This window comes from Felis catus, chromosome A1, assembly GCF_018350175.1.
Source record: "Felis catus isolate Fca126 chromosome A1, F.catus_Fca126_mat1.0, whole genome shotgun sequence".
Classification (NCBI taxonomy): domain Eukaryota; kingdom Metazoa; phylum Chordata; class Mammalia; order Carnivora; family Felidae; genus Felis; species Felis catus.
Genome location: NC_058368.1, coordinates 173065663 through 173084777, shown reverse-complemented (window position 1 = coordinate 173084777; position 19115 = coordinate 173065663). Strand labels below are relative to the sequence as shown.

The 19115-nt window shown below is 54.2% G+C and overlaps 1 protein-coding gene across 5 annotated transcripts; it reads left to right on the top strand.

The window, feature by feature from the left end:
- Positions 1–6776: 6776 nt before the first annotated feature.
- Positions 6777–17253, top strand: FGFR4 (fibroblast growth factor receptor 4). 5 transcript variants are annotated; one of them, XM_023259201.2, is made up of 18 exons: positions 6777–6934; positions 9327–9470; positions 10151–10414; positions 10506–10586; positions 10710–10876; positions 11444–11567; positions 12078–12268; positions 12401–12539; positions 12863–13056; positions 13165–13310; positions 13397–13518; positions 14685–14795; positions 14882–15072; positions 15472–15594; positions 15684–15754; positions 15978–16115; positions 16364–16469; positions 16568–17253. In XM_023259201.2, the coding sequence occupies exons 2-18, from the start codon at positions 9380–9382 to the stop codon at positions 16712–16714; spliced, it is 2406 nt and encodes an 801-aa protein (XP_023114969.1). In that variant the 5' UTR covers positions 6777–6934; positions 9327–9379; the 3' UTR covers positions 16715–17253. The 5 variants fall into 5 exon arrangements, with proteins under 5 accessions (XP_023114969.1, XP_044890881.1, XP_011283368.3 ...); XM_045034946.1 differs by having other exon boundaries at positions 6780–6934; positions 8943–9470; XM_011285066.4 differs by lacking the exon at positions 6777–6934 and having other exon boundaries at positions 6946–9470; positions 12863–12902; positions 13165–13260.
- The last annotated feature ends 1862 nt before the right edge of the window (positions 17254–19115 follow it).

The window sequence follows — 19115 nt, the reverse complement described above, 5'->3', positions numbered from 1 at the left end:
GGACATTTATTAGGGGCCTTTCATTTTTATAAAGAGTAAAAAAAAAAAAAGAAAGAAAAAGGCAAATTAGCTTAAGAAAAATTATTTGTCTCACATTAATGAGACAAAATAGTAATTTTTGCCTTTAGACATAGCTAAATCCAGGCATGTTCCATCTCTTGGCCTTCTTGTTTCCTGTGTTGGCCTCATTCATAAGCAGCCTCTCTCAAGAAGTTCTAGGCTTCCATATTCACGCCTCAGTAACCTCTGAGAGTGTTAGTTTCCCATTAGTTCCAATAAAAGACCCAGACTGGCTCTCATTAGCCCTGCTTGGGTCACATCCTCATCCCTGACCCAATAATAATAGCCTGGGGGATGGAATATTCTCATTAGCCAAGTCCAGGGGCACATGCCCACCACAGGAACCAGGGAGAAGTTGGCTCCACCCAAATCCTGGTTGGCCTGGGAGTAGAGGAAGTCTAGGACTTCAAAGAAAATGGAAGAGCTGTTTTCAGAGAGAGGAAGTGTGTTTGAATGTCCAGCTCAAGGTGGTCAGGAAGGTTCTCAGAGAAGAGGGAAGTCCTGAGAGGAGTCAGAAAGCTGAATGGCAGGCATCTGATGTGATGGCCGGAGGGAAGAGAGGAGGGGAGGTAGGACCAAGGAAGTGATACTCCCAGCAACAAGAGCAGCAAGAGCAAAGGCACGAAGGTGTGTGAGCCAACCAGACACCTTCGGGAGGGCTTGCCTGGAGTTCAGTGCAGCTGGAACGCAGAACCCATATCTCTGGTGAGAGGGGAGATAGGACAGGAGAGAGCAGTAGAGGCCAGTCTTGAAGGACACTGAGGGCCAGGCTGAGGAGCTGGGGATGCCACTGGGAGGTAGGGAGAGAGTAAAGCTGAGGAGTAAGTTGGTTAAATCTGTGTTTTATTTTTTAATGTTTATTTTTGAGAGAATGTGCATGGGGCTGGGGGGCTGGTGCACGGAGCAGGGAGGTTGGGTGGCAGAGAGAGGCAGACAGAGGATCTGAAGTAGGCTCCAAGCTATCAGGGCAGAGCCTGAGGCGGGGCTGGAACTCACTAATCATGCGACCTTGACCCAAGCCAAAGTCAGACGCTTAACCAACTGAGCCATTCAGGTGCCCCTAAATCTGTGTTTTCAAAAAGTCATTTTGTTGGGGTTCCTGGCTGGCTCAGTCAGTGGAGTATGCAACTCACGATCTCTGAATCACGAGTTCAAGCCCCCATCAGGGAGGGGATAGAAGTTTTAAAAAACTATAAAATAAAAAAAATAGGAGCACCTAGGTGGCTCAGTCAGTTAAGCATCTGACTTTGGCTCAGGTCATGATCTCACGGTTCATAAGTGCATCCTGTGAGCTTGAGTCCCACTTCGGGTGAGCACAAGCCCTGCTTCTCTCACTCTCTCTCTCCCTTCCCCACTTCCCCCTCTCTGCCCCTCATGGGATTCTCTCTCTCTCCCTCCCTTTCTCCTCTCTCTCTCTGCCCTTCACTTACTTCTGCCCTCACAGAAAGAAAGAAAGAAAGAAAGAAAGAAAGAAAGAAAGAAAGAAAGAAAGAAAGAAAGTCATTTTGGTGCTGAAGAGAAGAGTGATGATACAGAGACTATGAGCTACCTGCCCAATTCTCAGTCACCCCTTCTTTTTAGCAGACCTTCCTGACCTCCATTGTAGTTAGGGGTGCCCATGTGTCACAGTCTGGCCAAAGAAATAAGATCAGAAGTTGCTGGATACAGACTCAACTCTTTGTGGCTTCTTTTTAACTCTGCGTAAACACAAATGTGATGGCAGGAGCTGAAGCCACCATCTTGCCACCATTAGGGGAAGATGTAGAGAATTTAAGAGACCTCAACCCTGATTTCAGACCCGCCTTCACCCATCTCCAGACTTGGGAGACCTGGGACTAATAGGGATGAATTAACCTGTTTTGTTTAAGCCCTTGACATTTAGGTTTTCTGTGTTTTGTTTTGTTTTGTTTTGTTTTGTTTTGTTTTGTTTTATGCCCAAAGAAAATCCTACATGGTCCAGGTGGACATCAGGCAAGGTGGAGGAGGTTGAGGGCCCCTCTGAGGCTTCTTTCCTGATTCCTTTCAGACTATCAACCCTCTAACCCTGCATGCCCAGCTTCTGCCACTTCACAGCTGTCCTGGCCCTCTCTCTCCTCCAAAAATATGTGCCTGTCAAGCCTCAGTAGGTATGACGTTTGTAGGCCCAAGTCTAGAGAGAGCTGAGTCTGGCAAACCCTGAAAGCCTCCCAAGACATGGATCCACAGTGTCTGGGACCAACTGACAAGGGGGCCAAGGGTGCTGCTGAGACTCTGGGAAGCACCAGAATATCCCAGAAAGAGCCTCAGCTTCCTCCTAGCCCATTCCCCTCTATCTGGCTTCGTCCAAGGGGCCTCCCCAAGAGCTCTCTAAGGCTGCCAACATCAGTGCCAGGTTCCCTGCCTCTACCATAATGTCCTGGGCAGCTTGCAATTCCTGGCTTTGTTGTCTCCCATAGAAATTGGACATAGATGTGCTGAAAGAGTGGGGAATGAGGAGATATAGGGGCTGGAGGAGGGGTGACCCTAATAGTCCCTCCCTCTTGGTCACAAAAGTAGGTTACCCATACATTTGGGTAGGTCCTACCTAGACCCATAGCTACTAATATGAATATTGGCCACTTTTTACTGAGCATGGGCTATGTGCCAGGCATTGGCATAAGGCTTAATACATCACTACATTGAGTCCTCACAGAAAAGTTACTATTCCCATTTTACAGAAAATGAAACTGAGGTTTAATATTAAGTGACTTGTCAAAGGTCACAAGCTTTCAGGATTCAAACCTGCATCAGTCTGGCTCTAACACCCAACCTCTCACCACTCAGTTGCTGTCAGTGTCACCTCCATTCTGACAAGCCAAGCCAGACCGCCCTGGAGTCTGTGGGAGAAGCCAGGGTGAAAAAGGGTTGGAAAAAATGGTAAAGTAATAACAATTGTCAATTCTGAGTAGCAAGTATATGATATAACCCTGTGCATTTTTTCTATATTTTAAAACTTTCTCAAAATAAACCTCATTTTAAAGGAAAGGAATAAAGGAAAGAAGACAAGAAAGCACAGGACTGGCTCAGGGGCCAGGGCTTGGGCCAGGCCTGGGCTGGAATGGGGCCTGGGCAGGGGCTCAGGGCAGCTCTTCCGCACAAGAGCCCCAGTGTTCCCTGGGTCCGGCTACCATCCAAGAGCAACATGGTCGGCACCAGGCAACGTCTGCCCCCTCCCCCCAACTCTGCTCCCAGGCAGGTGGGGGGCAGGGCCTGGCCTCAGGAGTCCCTCCTGGCCTAGCCTTGCACTTCAGGAGCCCAGAGTCTGCAAACCCCTGCCTAGGGCCTGGTACTTCGTACGTGTCCCATCAGTATTAGCCAAATGGACAGGGAGATCAGTGCCCAGCCCCAGCTCCCTCTCAAACTCACCTTCAGGTGAATCTGTATCTTCCAGGGCTGAAGTTAAGAATGGGGGCAGAAAGCAGGCTGATGCAGTAGCATCAAAAGTCCCAGCTCTGTGGAGAGTCACCCTGAGCTCTCTTTGTCCCAGAAGATCAATGTTCAAGTCTCAGTTCTGTTGTTCACTTGCTTTGTGACTTTATTTTTTTAATTATTTTTTTAAGTAAGCTCTAATGGGGCTTGAACTCATGACCCTGAGATCAAGAATTGCATACTCAACCGAGAATGCAACTCTTGGTCTGTAGAGTTGTATCATGTAGCCAGCCAGCTACCCTGCTACATGACTTTAGACAAGTCATTCCATCTGCCTGAGCTTCTGTTTCCTTACCTGCAAAATGGAGCTAAGGATTCCAACCCCCATTTGGCTTACGGGGAGGTCAAAGGATATAATGCATATATAACACCTAGCTTAGCATATCACTTGGCAGATAGTGGGAGCTGATCCAAGACAAGAGCTTCCTCCCCTACTTCCTGTTTTGATGAAACCCAGTCCCATCTCTTAATTCATTCACTTCCTCCAACATCCCTGGGGCAAAGAAAGCAGGAGTGTGCCCATTTTCTGGATGGAGAAACTAAGGCAGAGGCAGGCTAAAGGCAAGATCTTAGGATGTCAGGCTCCTGAGCCCCTGCTAGGCGTGTGTGTGTGTGTGTGTGTGTGTGTGTGTGTGGTTGTGTGGTTGTGTTTGAAAGGTTTTGAGAGAAAGACTGCAAATGTAACTGGTGGAAGATTGTTACCAAGAGAGTGAGGCCATGATGAGGAGACAGGCTTGGATGCCTCTCCCAGACTCCCTCAGCATGTCTCCTTCTGTGCTTTGTTTACATATCTATCTCTCCCCACTACAGTGTCAGCAGCTCCTTGAAGGGGAGAGGTTGGGTCGGATTACTGCTTTATCCCCACGATTTGGAACAATGCATACCATATAGTGAACCTTTAATTGACACCTGGCAAATGAATGTGTGTATGAATGAACGACGTGAAAGAGCATCACATGCCACAGAGGGTCAGTGTGAGAGGTCGTTGAGTGTGGGATGGGAGGCAAACAGGGCATGTGCAGACTCAGGGGGTGTGGGGTATAGGGTTGCCAGTCTAAGGGACTTGGGCATCTCAGGAGGCAAGGAGTATGCACAGGCTGGGCTATGAAAACCTTTCCTCTGCCTTTGGCTCCAGTAAACCTGAGAAGTGCCTGAAGTTGAATGAAAGCTGTGTGGGGTCCATCTCCTGCTGGCAGCTCACCCCAACCCCAAACAACCACATTCACTAAGGGGAGCCAGCAGAGGACCAGAGCTGGGGAGCTGAGTCACTCCAGGAGTCTGGGAGGTCTGGTGAGGCCCCTCTGGGCAGGAGGCTTCCATTTGCTGGGCACCCCCAGTGCCAGGAGCTTTATCCTTTCCAAGTGTTCCAACAAGGAAGGACCCTGAGAAGGAATCAGAACCAGTTGGTTTTAAAAGATAGTCAAGGGGCACCTGGGTGCCCAAGTGGCTCAGCAGGTTGATTGTCTGACTTCAGCTCAGGTCATGATCTCACAGTTCTAGTTTGAGCCCCACATTGGGCATGCTGCTGTCAGCACGGAGACTGCTTTGGATCCTCTGTCCTCTTCTTTCTCTCTGCCCCTGCCCCACTTGGGTTCTCTCTCTCTCAAAAATAAATAAACAAAAAACAAAAAAAGATAGCCAATTATTTTCTGATTAATCTTTGGGAGGAGACCATTATTTTTTTGAGAAGGAAAAAAAAATCCCTTTGATGGGCTTTTTAGTTATGCAAAGAAAAGACGGCTATTCTATTGGGAATAATGTTAATGAGAGCTAGACTCCTTCGCATAACAATGGAAAAGGAAGCTGGTTCCCCTGGGGCAAGTCTCCACCTGCCAGAGGAATTGGGAGGTGAGTCTGAGACCCCAGCTAAGGGGTTTTCTTCTCCTTCTTAGGAGTGGAGGGCTTAGACTTCAGGTGAGGATGGGGCAGAAGACAAAGGTCAGCTGACCTCCTCATTTGGCCACTATCTAGATGCTCAAGAGGAGGGGTACTTACAAGCGTGGCAGACCTGAGCAAGGTGGAGCAGCACCTACTGCGTGCAGGTGTTGAAGTCTGTAGGCAGTTCCTGGCTTCTATCTACACAACTGTTTTAGTTACAATTCTGGAATGTTCCATGAAGTTGAAAAAGTAACAGGTCCTAAATAATCATAGTGAACATTACAAAGCAAATGTTACACACCAGGTAATGTTCTAAAGGCTTACACATGTTTACTTTTCACAAAAAAATTCATGAGGATGATACTATCATTATACTTACTTTACTGTTGAGAAAATGAAAATACAGGGATGGACTAACCTGCCAGGGTTACTCCAAGTGTGATGGCACTGAGATTTGAGTCCTGAAATCTGTGCTTTACTTCCTGCCTTTCTCCATGCCCACAGGACAGAAGGCATCTAAGTGGAGCCTGACAGGTCCAGAGGTCTTCTCTGAGGAAGTGAGCTGACATCTAAGAATGAAATGGAATCAACCAGACCTAGAGGGGAAAGATCATTCCAGGAAGAAGGAATCATATGTGCAAAGGCCCAGAGGTAGAGTGGGAGCAAGTAAGAAATAAAGAATTCATCAGGAGATGTGGATCGGGGCCTGGTCATGCCAAGAATCATTATAGAAAACTGCCAGAAAGTTTTAAAGGGGTGATGGATACATTCAGATTTGTATTTTTTTTTAAGATTTTTTTAAAGTTTATTTAAGCAATCTCCACACCCAACGTGAGGCTTGAACTCACAACCGCGAGATCAAGAGCCCCATGCTCCATCATCTACTGAGCCAGCCAGCAGCCCCCAGATTTGTTTTGCAAATATCACCCTGAGAGTTGTGCAGAGAACGGACAGAGTGGGTTACGGGCAGAGGGGATCTCCCAGCCACTTACAGAAGACAGAAGTAGGCAGGCAGGACCAAGGTCTGTGGAGGCTGGCTGTTCAGGACTGCTGGGTCTTGCTGTCTAAGGGGTGACTAGCAGAGGATAGAGCAAATAACTAGAACTTGGAAGCCTGGTCCGGGTGCATCGAAAAGAGGCGGAGTCTGATGGGGTGTGCAGCAACCTGGGGCGGGGCCCCGGGATTGGGCTGACCCAGATGGCCACTCGGCGCTGTTGGGTTTGGGGACTGATGTCCAAGCGGACGGGACACTGTACTTCCAGCAGCTTTGGCGGTGGTCCTGATAGTGCTGATCCAGGAGGGGCGGGCCCAAGGTGGGCGGGGCCTTGGGTTGTCCCCCGCCAAGTCGCTGTCAGGTTAGAGCTGGTCCAGGAGGGGCGGGGCCCAAGGTGGGCGGGGCGCTGGGCCTCCAGCGGCCACGCCACTGTCGCGGGTGCATTCCTGGCTCTCTGGCCCGGGGCGGAGGAGCGCCCTGGCTGAGTCTGCAGTCCCCACTAGGAGCGGGTGTCGGGGCTGGCCGGAGCTGGGAGCGCGGCCGCGGAGGACCCAGGTGAGCTGGGACCCTGTGCCTGGAGAGGGACCACGGAGGCTCGAAGTGAGCCGAGACCCCTTGAGGACCCAGGTTGCGCTCCCAGCCGCCAGGGGGCGAGCGGCGGCGGGGCTCAGGGACTGCCCCCTCCCAGCACTGGGGACCTGGGCGTCCTCTCGGAAAGGGGGTGGAGGGGACGGTAAATCAGTAACCCGCAGCGCACACAGGGCCTTTTGTCCCGCTCCGTCCAAAGAGCACCCTGGCCGCGGAGCTGGTTACTCATTGCCCACCGGGGCGGGGGCGGGCCGGCTGTCTCTGCTGCTCCCCTCTGGACCTGCCTGCTTGCACCTCCCCCCAGGGTGGCCGGGTAGGGGGGGAGGAGGAAAAACGCGCGCTGGTCCCTTGGCCGCGCGCGCTGGACTGTCTGCGCTCCCCGAGTAGAGATGAGGAAGCTGAGGATCCGAGACGTGCAGTCATTTGCCCCGGGTCCCCCAACGCTTTAGTGCGGAAAGCTGAAGGAGAACCCAGGACTGTCTGATGACAGTGTCAGGCCCTTCAGCCCCCGAACAAGGCAGTGGGTCGGTCTGTCTGCCGCCGCGTGTGATCCGACTAAGTGTCCTGAGGTTACAAGATCAGGGCAGCCCGGAATGGGAATAAAATCCTGGGCCTCCCCACTCCTTTCCCAACTAGAGCTGTGGACCCTGAGAGCCGCACTCCCTGCAGAGCAGAGCAGGGTGGAGGGATTTTGTGGAGGAGAGCCATAGAAACTGGGGGTGTGTGCAGGGACAGTGGCATCTGAGTCCGATGAAGAAGAGAAATGGGGACGCAGAGGTGTGTATGTGCAAGAGAGAAGATATGCCCAGTTTTGAAAGTCAGTGGTTTTAGTGCTGAAGAGGCTGAAGGAGCAGACTGTGCAACCAAAGAGGATTGACAAGGGCAAGGAGGGCGGCTTGGGATGCTGGATAAACTGTAGATTGGATCCTACTGGACAAGGGCAGCCATTAAGGGTTTGAAAGCTGAAGGGGTGTGGAGTGGTGACATGGCAAATATTTGTAATTTTTAAAGCCCTGCTGGAGAGTGGAGGCTGGAGAGTCAAGGGAGATGTCTGCAAAGGCCCAAGCTAGAGATGACTATGGCCTGCCCTGGGTCCAACCAACGGTGATGGGATGGACCACAGAAGGATTGAGGAGGCAGATGGACGGGAGGTGGAGGAGGGGTGAGGGGGCATGAGATGAGATGATACCCCAGCTTCAGGGGCAACCCAGGGAAGGAGCAGTTTGAAGGGGGAGATAATAGCTTTGGCCAAGACAAACTACGTGCCCCCTGCCTCAGAGCCAGAGCTGGAAGGGGGGCAGCAGCTGATGAGAAGGGTGCAGTTGGCTTCCTGGGCAAGGTAAATTCAGAGACACCAGTGCCTAGTGACTGTTATTCAGCCCCAGGTAATAGCCAGTAGCTCCTGGGACTATACTGGTCACCAAGGATGCAGACATCCTTGGTGGCATATGGAGGAGGATAACCAGATAGGGTGGGTGTGTACATCACACCTGAACTGCACCAGAATCAGAGGTGATTGGCCAAGGGCAGACCCAGAATGACAGTCGTGGGGAGGAAGGGGGAGGAGAACATTCCAACATCCTGTGCTTCCTGTGTTCCCTACATATGTTCTCTTTTATGCTCAAAGCAGTCCTGTGAGGACACCCAGAGAGGGACTGGAACTTGCAAGTTGGTTAGAGTCAGGATTTGAACTTCACTTTGTTGGACGCAAGAGCCCGTGTTGCCTCAAATAGAGTTGTGAGGACACAAAAAGCAGAGGTATTCCCAGCATGCATTTCTGGTTCAGCATGAGGAAGAACTGCTTGCCATGGAATGTACTGCCTTGTCAGTAGTGAGCGCCCTGCCACCAGAGGTATTCAAAGCTGGTCACGAAAATGTCAGTAATGCTATAAGAAGTGTGGGTCAGATCAGATAACATCCAGATGCTGAGGTTTGGCCTTGTATTGTATTTCATATATTTTTTTTTGTTCTCCAGCAATAAATTCATTTATTCAGCAAAAAAACAAATGATGTGTGCTGAGAGTGAGCAGAAGATCTGTCTCCGTTCTCTGCTTTCCTCCAAGGAAAGAATCCCCAAACTGCCCTTTCTGTGAACTTGTGCCAAGGTCTCAGCAGGACCGGAGGAGAGCAGGAAGCCCAGCCCTGCCCCCCTGCACAACCTACTGTGAAGAAGCTTTGGGCTCTGGCAACAGCAAAGCTGCTTCCAGTCTCTGCCTTGCTGCTGTGTGGTGGTGGGGGGGGGGGGGGGGTTGTACAAGACTTCTAACCACTTCCTGTCTCAGTTTCTTCATCTGCAAAATAGGGGAATAGTACCAACAAAGGTGCATGCATAGCAGGGGTTCTTCTCCCTCCTTTTCAGGAAGGCAGTTGGTGGGAAGCCCAGCCTGGGTCCTTGTGAGCAGCAGGAAGGATATGCAGCTGCTGTTGGCCCTGTTGGGGGTCCTGCTGGAGGTGCCTGGGGCTCCAGCTTTGTCCCTTGAGACCTCTGAGGAAATGGAGCTAGGTATGGCCTTTAAGGTGAGAGAGGATGGCAGGGGTGGGCACCTGGAGGGGGCTACTAGCTGAGAAAAGCAGGAGAAGATCCTGGCCCAGTCCCTTGAAGAGGTGACAGCAGGGCAGGGCCCAACCATTTGAGACAAAGTGTCTGGCTCCCAGCAAGCATCCACCTATCTCTGTGTCCACGAGAGAGGACTGACCTTGCAGGGTGAAGGGTCCTGTGCTGGGCTGCAGAACTGGTGGTGAGCCCATCGGCTGTGTGTGTGTATGTGTGTGTGCGGGTGGGTGTGTGTGTGTTCTATGCACTGGGTTTGGGAGGCCCAGACAGCATGTATGGTATATGCACTGTGAGTGTGGTATGCCTGGGAGATGTGGCATGTGCCCTGTATGTGGCATCTATAGCATGTGTTGTATGTGTGTGTGTATGTATGTGTGTGTCAGGCAATGGCATGACCAGTTCAGCATGTGTGCTCTGTACTGCGTGTGTGATGTGCACCAGAGGTGTGGTAATTGCCTTACACAGAGCATCTGTAGCATGTGATTATGTGTGTATAAGTTGAGGAGCAGCAGGTGTCCAGCATGTGTCGAGAGATGCTTGTGCCCTGCCTGTGCAGCATGTTCCCCATATGCAGGGGGCTCCCTCAGCTGGGGCTGTGGGGCTCACTGACCTCTGCCCTTGGCCCACAGAGCCCTGCCTGGCCCCCAGCCCAGAGCAGCAAGAGCAGGAGCTGACCGTGGCCCTTGGGCAGCCTGTGCGGTTATGCTGTGGGCGGGCTGAGCGTGGTGGCCACTGGTACAAGGAGGGCAGTCGCCTAGCACCTGCTGGCCGGGTACGAGGCTGGAGGGGCCGCTTGGAGATCGCCAGCTTCCTACCGGAGGATGCTGGCTGCTACCTCTGCCTGGCACGAGGCTCCATGCTTGTCCTGCACAATGTTACCTTGGTTGTGGATGGTAAGGGGGTCTAGAAGGGGCTAAAGGGTGCCTGGGGAGAGAGATCCTCCCCATCCTAGACCTCAGACATCTCTTTTTATTCTTGACATAGACTCCTTGACCTCCAGCAATGGTAATAAGGACCCTAAGGCCCACGGGAACCCCTCGAATGGGCACATTTACCCCCAGCAAGGTCAGTATGAGTCCTCAAGGACTCATTTTCCTACTTCCCAGCTGGCCACTGAGAAGAAGAGACCTGTGTGGAAGCAGGTGGTCATCCTGGGGACACTAAGTTCTCCTTTCCCCTCCTCTCCAGCACCCTACTGGACACACCCTCAGCGCATGGAGAAGAAACTGCATGCAGTGCCTGCTGGGAACACTGTAAAGTTCCGCTGTCCAGCTGCAGGCAACCCCATGCCCACCATCCGCTGGCTCAAGGATGGAAAGGATTTCCACGGGGAGCATCGCATTGGAGGCATTCGGGTGAGTCTCCAGGTTCCAAGACCATCTGTTCCTCCATTTTCGCTCCCCTCTTGGTCCCCTCATACCTATAAGTCATTCCTTCTCTAATGAGGAAGGCAGCTGTGGGCCCTAGCAGCACTAAACTGTGGACTTGGACAGCTCTGATTCAAGTACCCACTCTGCCACCCTGCGGCAAATGACTTAATCTCGCAGCCTTAGCTTTCTGTGGGAAGTGGGAAGGATCCATAACTGGCAGGTATTGAGTTTCAGCAACTAATTCTCATGATAAGACCCTGCAGAGCCTGCTCCAGGCTGTAGTGAGGAAGCTGAAACTGAGAGAGGGCAAAAACTGGCCCAAGGTGGTGCAGCCAGGAAGAGCCCCTGCTAAAACTCAAAGACCCAGACCCGGGGCTCAGACACTTCCTGGAGCCTTCTCCTTCATCTCAGGGTCTCTGGCCTTGGCCTGGCTTCCCCAGGGCCTAGAAAGCTTGAGAAGACCCCTGTGAGCGGGATCTAGCCCCCTCATTCCCTTGACCCCTGGATGGGCACAGGTGAGTGGCCCCTCATGGACACTTCCCCTGTCCCCAGCTGCGCCACCAGCACTGGAGCCTGGTGATGGAAAGTGTGGTGCCCTCGGACCGTGGCACATACACTTGCCTCGTGGAGAACTCTATGGGCAGCATCCGCTACAGCTATCTGCTGGATGTGCTGGGTGAGCGGACGGGCAGGCAAGGCGGTATGGGGGTGGGAGCCCTGACACTGCCCTTGGGTAGGGCCCAGTCTGGCAGGCAACATGGACTTGGTCTTAGATGGCTCAAGCTGCCCTAAGTGTCCTAGTGGGTCAGAGGGAAGCACAGGGGGTAATGTTGGCCTGGAGGAATAGGGTCAGCTGAGAGAAAAAGTGGGGAAGACATCCAGGCAGAGGGCACAGGCTGAATAAAGGTCCTAGGTGTGACAAATACAATGCATTTGTGAAGAGCTGTATGCCTGGAGTGTGGCATGTAAGTGGGGAGCCATGTCGTGGAGGGCTTTAAATGCTAGACCGTGAAGCTGTCCTTGACTGCAAAGGCAATGGGGAGCTATGGTAAGCAGGGGGTGGACAAGATCTGAGCTGCATATCAGGAAGTTCCTTCCCTGGAGCTGGGGGGAGGCAGGAGGCAGATGACCAGGGTGCTTCTGTGGGTGCCACTGGTCAGGGTTGACCGCCTGGCCCGGCCCCCAGAGCGGTCCCCGCACCGGCCCATCCTGCAGGCGGGGCTCCCAGCCAACACCACAGCTGTGGTAGGCAGCGACGTAGAGCTGCTGTGCAAGGTATACAGCGACGCCCAACCCCACATCCAGTGGCTGAAGCACATCGTCATCAATGGCAGCAGTTTCGGTGCCGACGGCTTCCCCTACGTGCAAGTCCTGAAGGTCTAGCCCCCACCAGCACCTGAAGCCTACTACTCTCCCATGGGGTGTGGGGGGTTGGTCCCCAGCCTCCTTCCTAGCCACAATATCGCCCCAGGCCCTGTGGCGGCCCCTGATTATGTCCCCGGTCCCCAGACAGCGGACATCAATAGCTCAGAGGTGGAGGTCCTATACCTTCGGAACGTGTCAGCCGAGGACGCAGGCGAATACACCTGCCTGGCAGGCAACTCCATTGGCCTCTCCTACCAGTCAGCCTGGCTCACGGTGCTGCCAGGTGAGCACTTGAGGGGGCCAGGAGACGCTGCAGGAACCCTGCTCTGATCCAGCAGTGGGCTGTGTCCTGTGGGGCTTGGGACATAGCATGCGGATTTGTGTGTTTGATCCCTCATTAGCGGTCCTTCTGTGCATGTCCACATACAATTGCCTTGTGAGCCTCTGGGGTATGGGTGTGCAGGACTGGGTATAGCTCCAGCTTGCTTGTCAAATGTCCCCATGTGTGCTGGGAGCTGAGAGGGCCTGAGTTAGAAGATGTGGAGCTGGCCATCTGACCACTGACCTGTCAGTTTTCTGTCTATATATGTGTCTGTCTGTGGACAGAGGAGGACCTCACATGGACAGCACCAGCACCTGAAGCCAGGTACACGGACATCATCCTGTACGTGTCAGGCTCTCTGGCATTGGTTGTCCTCCTGCTGCTGGCCGGGCTATATCGAGGGCAGATACTTATCAGCCGGCACCCTAGGCGGCCCGCCACTGTGCAGAAGCTGTCCCGCTTCCCTCTGGCCCGACAGGTACCTTGCTGTTACCCACGCCTTCCTGTGTCCCCATAGCGAGGCTCTTGGCCTGCCTTCCCAACCCAGCTCAGCTCCAGCAGGCTGACCAAATCACCCACCTTACAGTTCTCCCTGGAGTCAGGTTCTTCAGCCAAGTCAAGCTCGTCCTTGGTGCGGGGTGTTCGTCTCTCCTCCAGTGGCCCTCCCTTGCTCGCTGGCCTTGTGAGTCTAGACCTACCTCTCGACCCGCTGTGGGAGTTCCCCCGGGACAGGTATGCTGCATGGAGTGAGCATAAGGTTCAGGTTCCAGGCAGGAATGATGTTCATATGGCTGAGGCCTCGGCTTTCTAATTTCCAGGTTGGTGCTTGGGAAGCCCCTGGGTGAGGGCTGCTTCGGGCAGGTGGTGCGTGCAGAGGCCTTCGGCATGGACCCCGCCCGGCCTGACCAAGCCAGCACTGTGGCTGTCAAGATGCTCAAGGGTGAGTGGTGACGCCGGGGGAGGTGCTGTGGCCGTGAGACTAACAGAAGGGGCTCATGGTGCTACCAGTTGAGCACTGGTGGCCAGAAGGGCTGCAAGATGCCACTCTTGGGCCTAGGGCCCAACTCTGCTACCGACCCTGGCCAGCCATTTCTGAGACTGTTTCCTCACATGTCACATGGGGTAAACAATAGTTCCCAGGCTGAGGCTCGTGGAAAGTGCCTGGTACATAAAATCTTAACCACTTGAATGATGAGAACTACAAGGATTTGGGATGACTGGGGTTAGGCACCCCCACGTTAGCCCTGGCCCCACGTCAGCCTGGGTCTCAGATAACCATGTCAGCCTCACAGGCCATACCTTCAGCCTCCCCATCCGGGCCCTCCCCCAAGTCTCTCCCTGTGTCCACCACTCTAGAACAGCCCAAGCACCAGCCCCAAAGCGCCTAGGACACACCTGGGACCCGCCATCGGGGCTTCTCACTGCTATCCCCCACTTCCTCTACAAGAGCAGCCAAAACCATTGTTCTGCTCCCCCACCCCCTCCTCTCTGCACAGCTGGGGCCACCTGGTGCTTTCTGGGAGGCAGGGATTGAGAAATGTGCATTGTGAGGTTTGGCAGGGAGGGTATGTCATTGGCCAAGGGCCACAGGTCAGCCCTGGTCCTCAGCCTTCCCAAGAAGATCTGGAGCAGCTTTTTCTCAGCCTCCCCTAGCTGTACTTCACGGGCAGCTCCCTGAATTCTCAGGCCAAAAGGACACCAGGCCCCAGTCAGACAGGCCTCAGGGCGCCAGCCTGCTTCCCGCCCCCAGGAGCTCTTACCCCATCAAGAACGAATGCCAAACCTCCAGACACAGCGTCTTCCTGTTCAGAGTTCTTCCTCCTCTCCTCTGTTTCCTCATCCCACTCACAGAGAGGCCTACCTCCTGTAGATCCTTGATCTTGTTTCATCCTTGCAACTGCTGTGAGAGGTAGGGCATGATCCATTGCCCCATTTTATACAAGATGATCCTGAGGTTCAGAGACGTTAGAAGACTTTTTAAAGGCCGGAGAGCCTAGCACGAATTCAGGCCCAGAGCTTCCTGACTCCAGGTCCAGCACTCAATGTCCTATATAGTCAACCCTGCACCTCCCCCACGTATAGTCACCCTGGATGTCACCTTTGCAGACAATGCCTCCGACAAGGACTTGGCAGACCTGGTCTCTGAGATGGAGGTGATGAAGCTGATCGGCCGACATAAGAACATTATCAACCTGTTGGGTGTCTGTACTCAGGAAGGTGCGTTGGAATGGGGCTAAGGACAGGGACAGTGGGGTATGGAGCCACAGCCTCAGCAGCCTCCCTGTCCATTCTCACCTCTACAGGGCCTCTGTATGTGATTGTGGAGTGTGCCGCCAAGGGAAACCTGCGGGAGTTCCTGCGGGCCCGGCGTCCCCCAGGCCCCGACCTCAGCCCTGATGGGCCAAGGAGCAGCGAAGGGCCGCTTTCCTTCCCTGCTCTGGTTTCCTGTGCCTACCAGGTGGCCAGAGGCATGCAGTATCTGGAGTCAAGGAAGGTATGGGCAGTGGGCAGCACTCTGGACCATTCTAACTGCTCCACCTGCGTACTTTCCTGCCGCTGGCACTGAATGTCCCCACCTTCTCCCTCTTTCCCCTTTCCCATTATCCTGTCTAAATGTTCCCAAGTCCTTCTGTACCCCCCATCCATACACAGTTGACACTGCATGTCCCTATTCCTTCCTCACACAATCCCTAACTCATCGGGCAAGGGAAGAGACCATGAAAGAGAGAGGTGGGGCCCTGAAGTTAGCTTTGGTTTCCCCCTCTCTGCATCTTGACGTCTTCATTCGTGGAATGAGTGGATGATGCCTACCCCCAGGGTTACTGTGAAGTGCAGTGTGCCCAGCATCCAGCCATGTGTCCTAATAAACCTAAGTCCCCTGCCCTGCCCCTAGTGCATCCACCGGGACCTGGCTGCCCGAAACGTACTGGTGACAGAGGACAATGTGATGAAGATAGCAGACTTTGGGCTGGCCCGTGGCGTCCACCACATTGACTACTACAAGAAAACCAGCAACGTGAGGGAGGCAGGGCAAAGCTGGAAAGGGGGTGGGGGGCACCAGGACCTGTGGGACTTGGCATCAATGCCCCCACTTCTCCCATCCAGGGCCGCCTGCCTGTAAAGTGGATGGCACCCGAGGCCTTGTTTGACCGAGTCTATACACACCAGAGTGACGTGTGAGTCCTGGAGGTTGGGGGTCTGGAGTAGCTGCCAGCAATCATTGTCCTACCCCACAAAAGGGGCAAAGCACTTGCCCAAGGTCACACAACCCTAGGACCTGAGTGGGCCCAGACTCCAATCCCCACCCTCCATGGTGGATCATGCCTGTGAGGCCCCCCATCCCAGCCCCAGGAGTAGGGAGCAAAGCTCTGCCCTGCTGAGCACTGTTCCTGCCTCTAGGTGGTCGTTTGGGATCCTGCTGTGGGAGATCTTCACTCTCGGGGGTTCCCCATACCCCGGCATCCCCGTGGAGGAGCTGTTCTCACTTCTGCGGGAAGGGCATCGGATGGACCGGCCCCCAAACTGTCCCCCAGAGCTGTGAGACCTCACTCCCTTCTCTCCCACTTTACAGTCCTCATCCTCTGCTCTGACCTTGTCCTTAGGACCTGGTCCCCTAACTCACTGTCACCATCTGAGGGGAGATCCTGGCCTAGTTTCTGTGACCCTTCCTCTGAGTAGCCCCACCTAACCCTTATCAAACTCTGCCCCTTTATCATACCCTTGCCATAAGGTCTCCCCCCACATTCAGTCCTGAGACTCTTCTGACCCTCCACCCTCTCCACCAGGTATGGGCTGATGCGTGAATGCTGGCACGCAGCACCTTCTCAGAGGCCTACTTTCAAGCAGCTGGTGGAGGCACTGGACAAGGTCCTGCTGGCCGTCTCCGAGGAGGTACTGCTCTCCTCTTGTCCCATGACCTCCCTCTGCCCTCCCCCCTCTGGGCCTCATCTCACCCGACTACCAGGACTGACCAGCACTGTTCCCCATAGTACCTGGACCTCCGCCTGACCTTTGGACCCTACTCCCCTGCTGGAGGGGATGCCAGCAGCACCTGCTCCTCCAACGACTCTGTCTTCTGCCATGACCCCCTGCCACTGGGGCCCAGCTCCTTCTCCTTCCCTGGAGTGCAGACATGAGCAGGGCCACAAGGTTGTTACAGGCAGGCAGGCCAGCAGCCTTCAGCCTCCTGGTTTAGCGGCAACCTGGCAGTGCTTGACCTTGGCAGCCTCAGGCCCCAACCTTAGGGTAGTGTCCCAGATCTCTAGTTCTGCCTTGGGGAGGTCTGTCCTTGTTCCGGGGGCCCCTCGATGAGGCTTCCAGCTCTGACCTCAGATTCCCAAACCAGACTTCAACCCCAGTCTTTGGAGTCGTGACCCAGGTGTCCTAGTGGCCTGAGTGTTAGGGTTCTGCCTGGCCTCCTGGCCCTTAGCACTTAGTCCAGGGGTTTGGCTGGACCTGGCTATAGAGCTGTCCTAAACCTCCCTGCTTCCCTGCACCAAGAGAGGTCTTGGGCCTCCGAACCCCATTTCCCCAGGCCTCCCCTGCCTCTCCTTTGCTGTTTGTCCCAGCATCTTGGTGGCAAGAGCATTGGCCCCTGTGTTCCCAGCTGAGTGGCTGGAAGCCTGCCGAAAACACAGAAGCAAATGGCCTTTTATAAATTATTTTTTGAAATAAACCTCTGTGTTCCTGGTGTCTTCCCTGCAGTGGATGGAGGGGAAACAGGGTGGAGGGATCCCGAAGCTGGGAGTCTTGCCTGAGTGACACAGACTGAGGGCTTTGTGCCAGGCCTTGGGTTTGCATCCACTTCCAGCTACCTCAGGGCGAACCCAGGAACCTGTGTGCACCTCTGACTTGGTCTGTCTGTCTTGCCCCATCTTGTGCACGTGATGGTGTGAACGAGTGCTAATGGCAGAGGAGTCCACATGGCACCATCCACTGGATGGAACTCTTATACCCTCTGCACATGCATGTGCATGTGCCTGCCCTGGGACTGTCCCCAAGGGAGCTGGCAGCACCCCTCCCCCATCTGCTCAGCATTAACCAAGCTGACCGTTAACACAGGCGTGAAAGCCTGAAACACAGCTTCAAGGCTGCTGCCTGCTCCCACGCTCTGCTGCTCAGGCTGGGGGCTTGTGGGGGCTGTGCCTGCCCCGCCTGCCCCACCCTGGCCAGTCTCCCGGGCAGCAGCTGGTTGCCGCCCAGCTAGGCTGCAGCTGTCCCTGCCTGCCTGGTCCTCCCCTGGAGAGACCGTCATGGCCCTGTTCTCAAACACCCTCTGGGGAGGGGGGTGAGGAGATCAGTTTCCCAGGGCTCTGAGCCTGGAACCTTCCCGGGGTCCATCCGGGCAGTTAGTTACTGCTATTCTCCAGCCCCTGAACCAGGGTGGAGTTACCTGACCCAGTGCCTGGTGCTCCCTCCTGCCCTGTCCTCCTGGGACAGGACAGACCCTTTGTGGGGGCCACCTGGATTGCCTCATGGCCTCCCAGGGGGTGGCAGCTGAAAATACATACAGGGTCAGAAGGTACAGGATGTAAGAATCTGGGGCTGGGAGCAGCCTGAGACTGAGCAGCAGCTTCTGGCCATGCTTCTCTTCCTGTTCCAAGTCTCTTCGCACTCCCACCAGTGCCCCCTCTGACTCACCATGTCCCAAACTGAACTACTCATCTTCCCACACAAAGCCACCTCCATGAGGACCCCTACCCCTCATCTCAGGGAAAGGCATCAGGCCAGAAACCAGGGAGTCATCCCTGACTACTTCCTTTCCGTTGGAACTCTATTCCCTAATGGGATGGAGAGAACACCAGACCTGGAGCCAGGAGGTTCAAAGCCTGCCACTTCCAGTGTCCCCAGGCCAATGCTATTATTTCTCTGATTGTCACTTTCTTCACCAGTGGGGTACGCCTACTCTGCCTACCTCCCAGGGCTAGGAGTTTACGATGAAATGAGTCTTGGATGAGCACATGCTTGGGAAAGGATGCCATGCAGAGTTCACATGGGTTTTGTTGAGCATTGCACTGAGAACTGGTACTTGGGCTTCACAGCAGCTCTGTGTATCCTCCTCCTAAGTCACCCCCTCCCAGCCCAAGGCCTCCTCCCCTTCTCTCCCATTTCCCTGCAGGTGGCTTGGGAGGCAGCTTCCACAAGCAGCTCTTGGCTTATGCTCCCCCTGCACTCAAGGACCCCTGCTAGCTTCCAGGAGCGTGCAAACTTTCTGAGCCCCGCTCCCAAACCTAGTCTTCCACAGGAGGTCACTATGCCTAGCCCAATCAATCACATGACAGGCAGGTCCCTAAGAACTCACCTGGGGGAGGAAAGTGTTGGGAGGCTAGAGTAGTGACAAAGACAGGGAATGATGTATGAGAACTCCCATTTTTCCACTTTCCCATTGTAAGCCCACGGCTGAGCTGGGCTCAGCCACCCACCACTGTCCCTCACTACAGCCTCACCAGACAAACATCAGCCTTCCCAATTTAATGATGGGGAAACTAAGAATGTGATAGGCCCAGGATCACAAGGATGGGAGACTAAGGAAGGAGC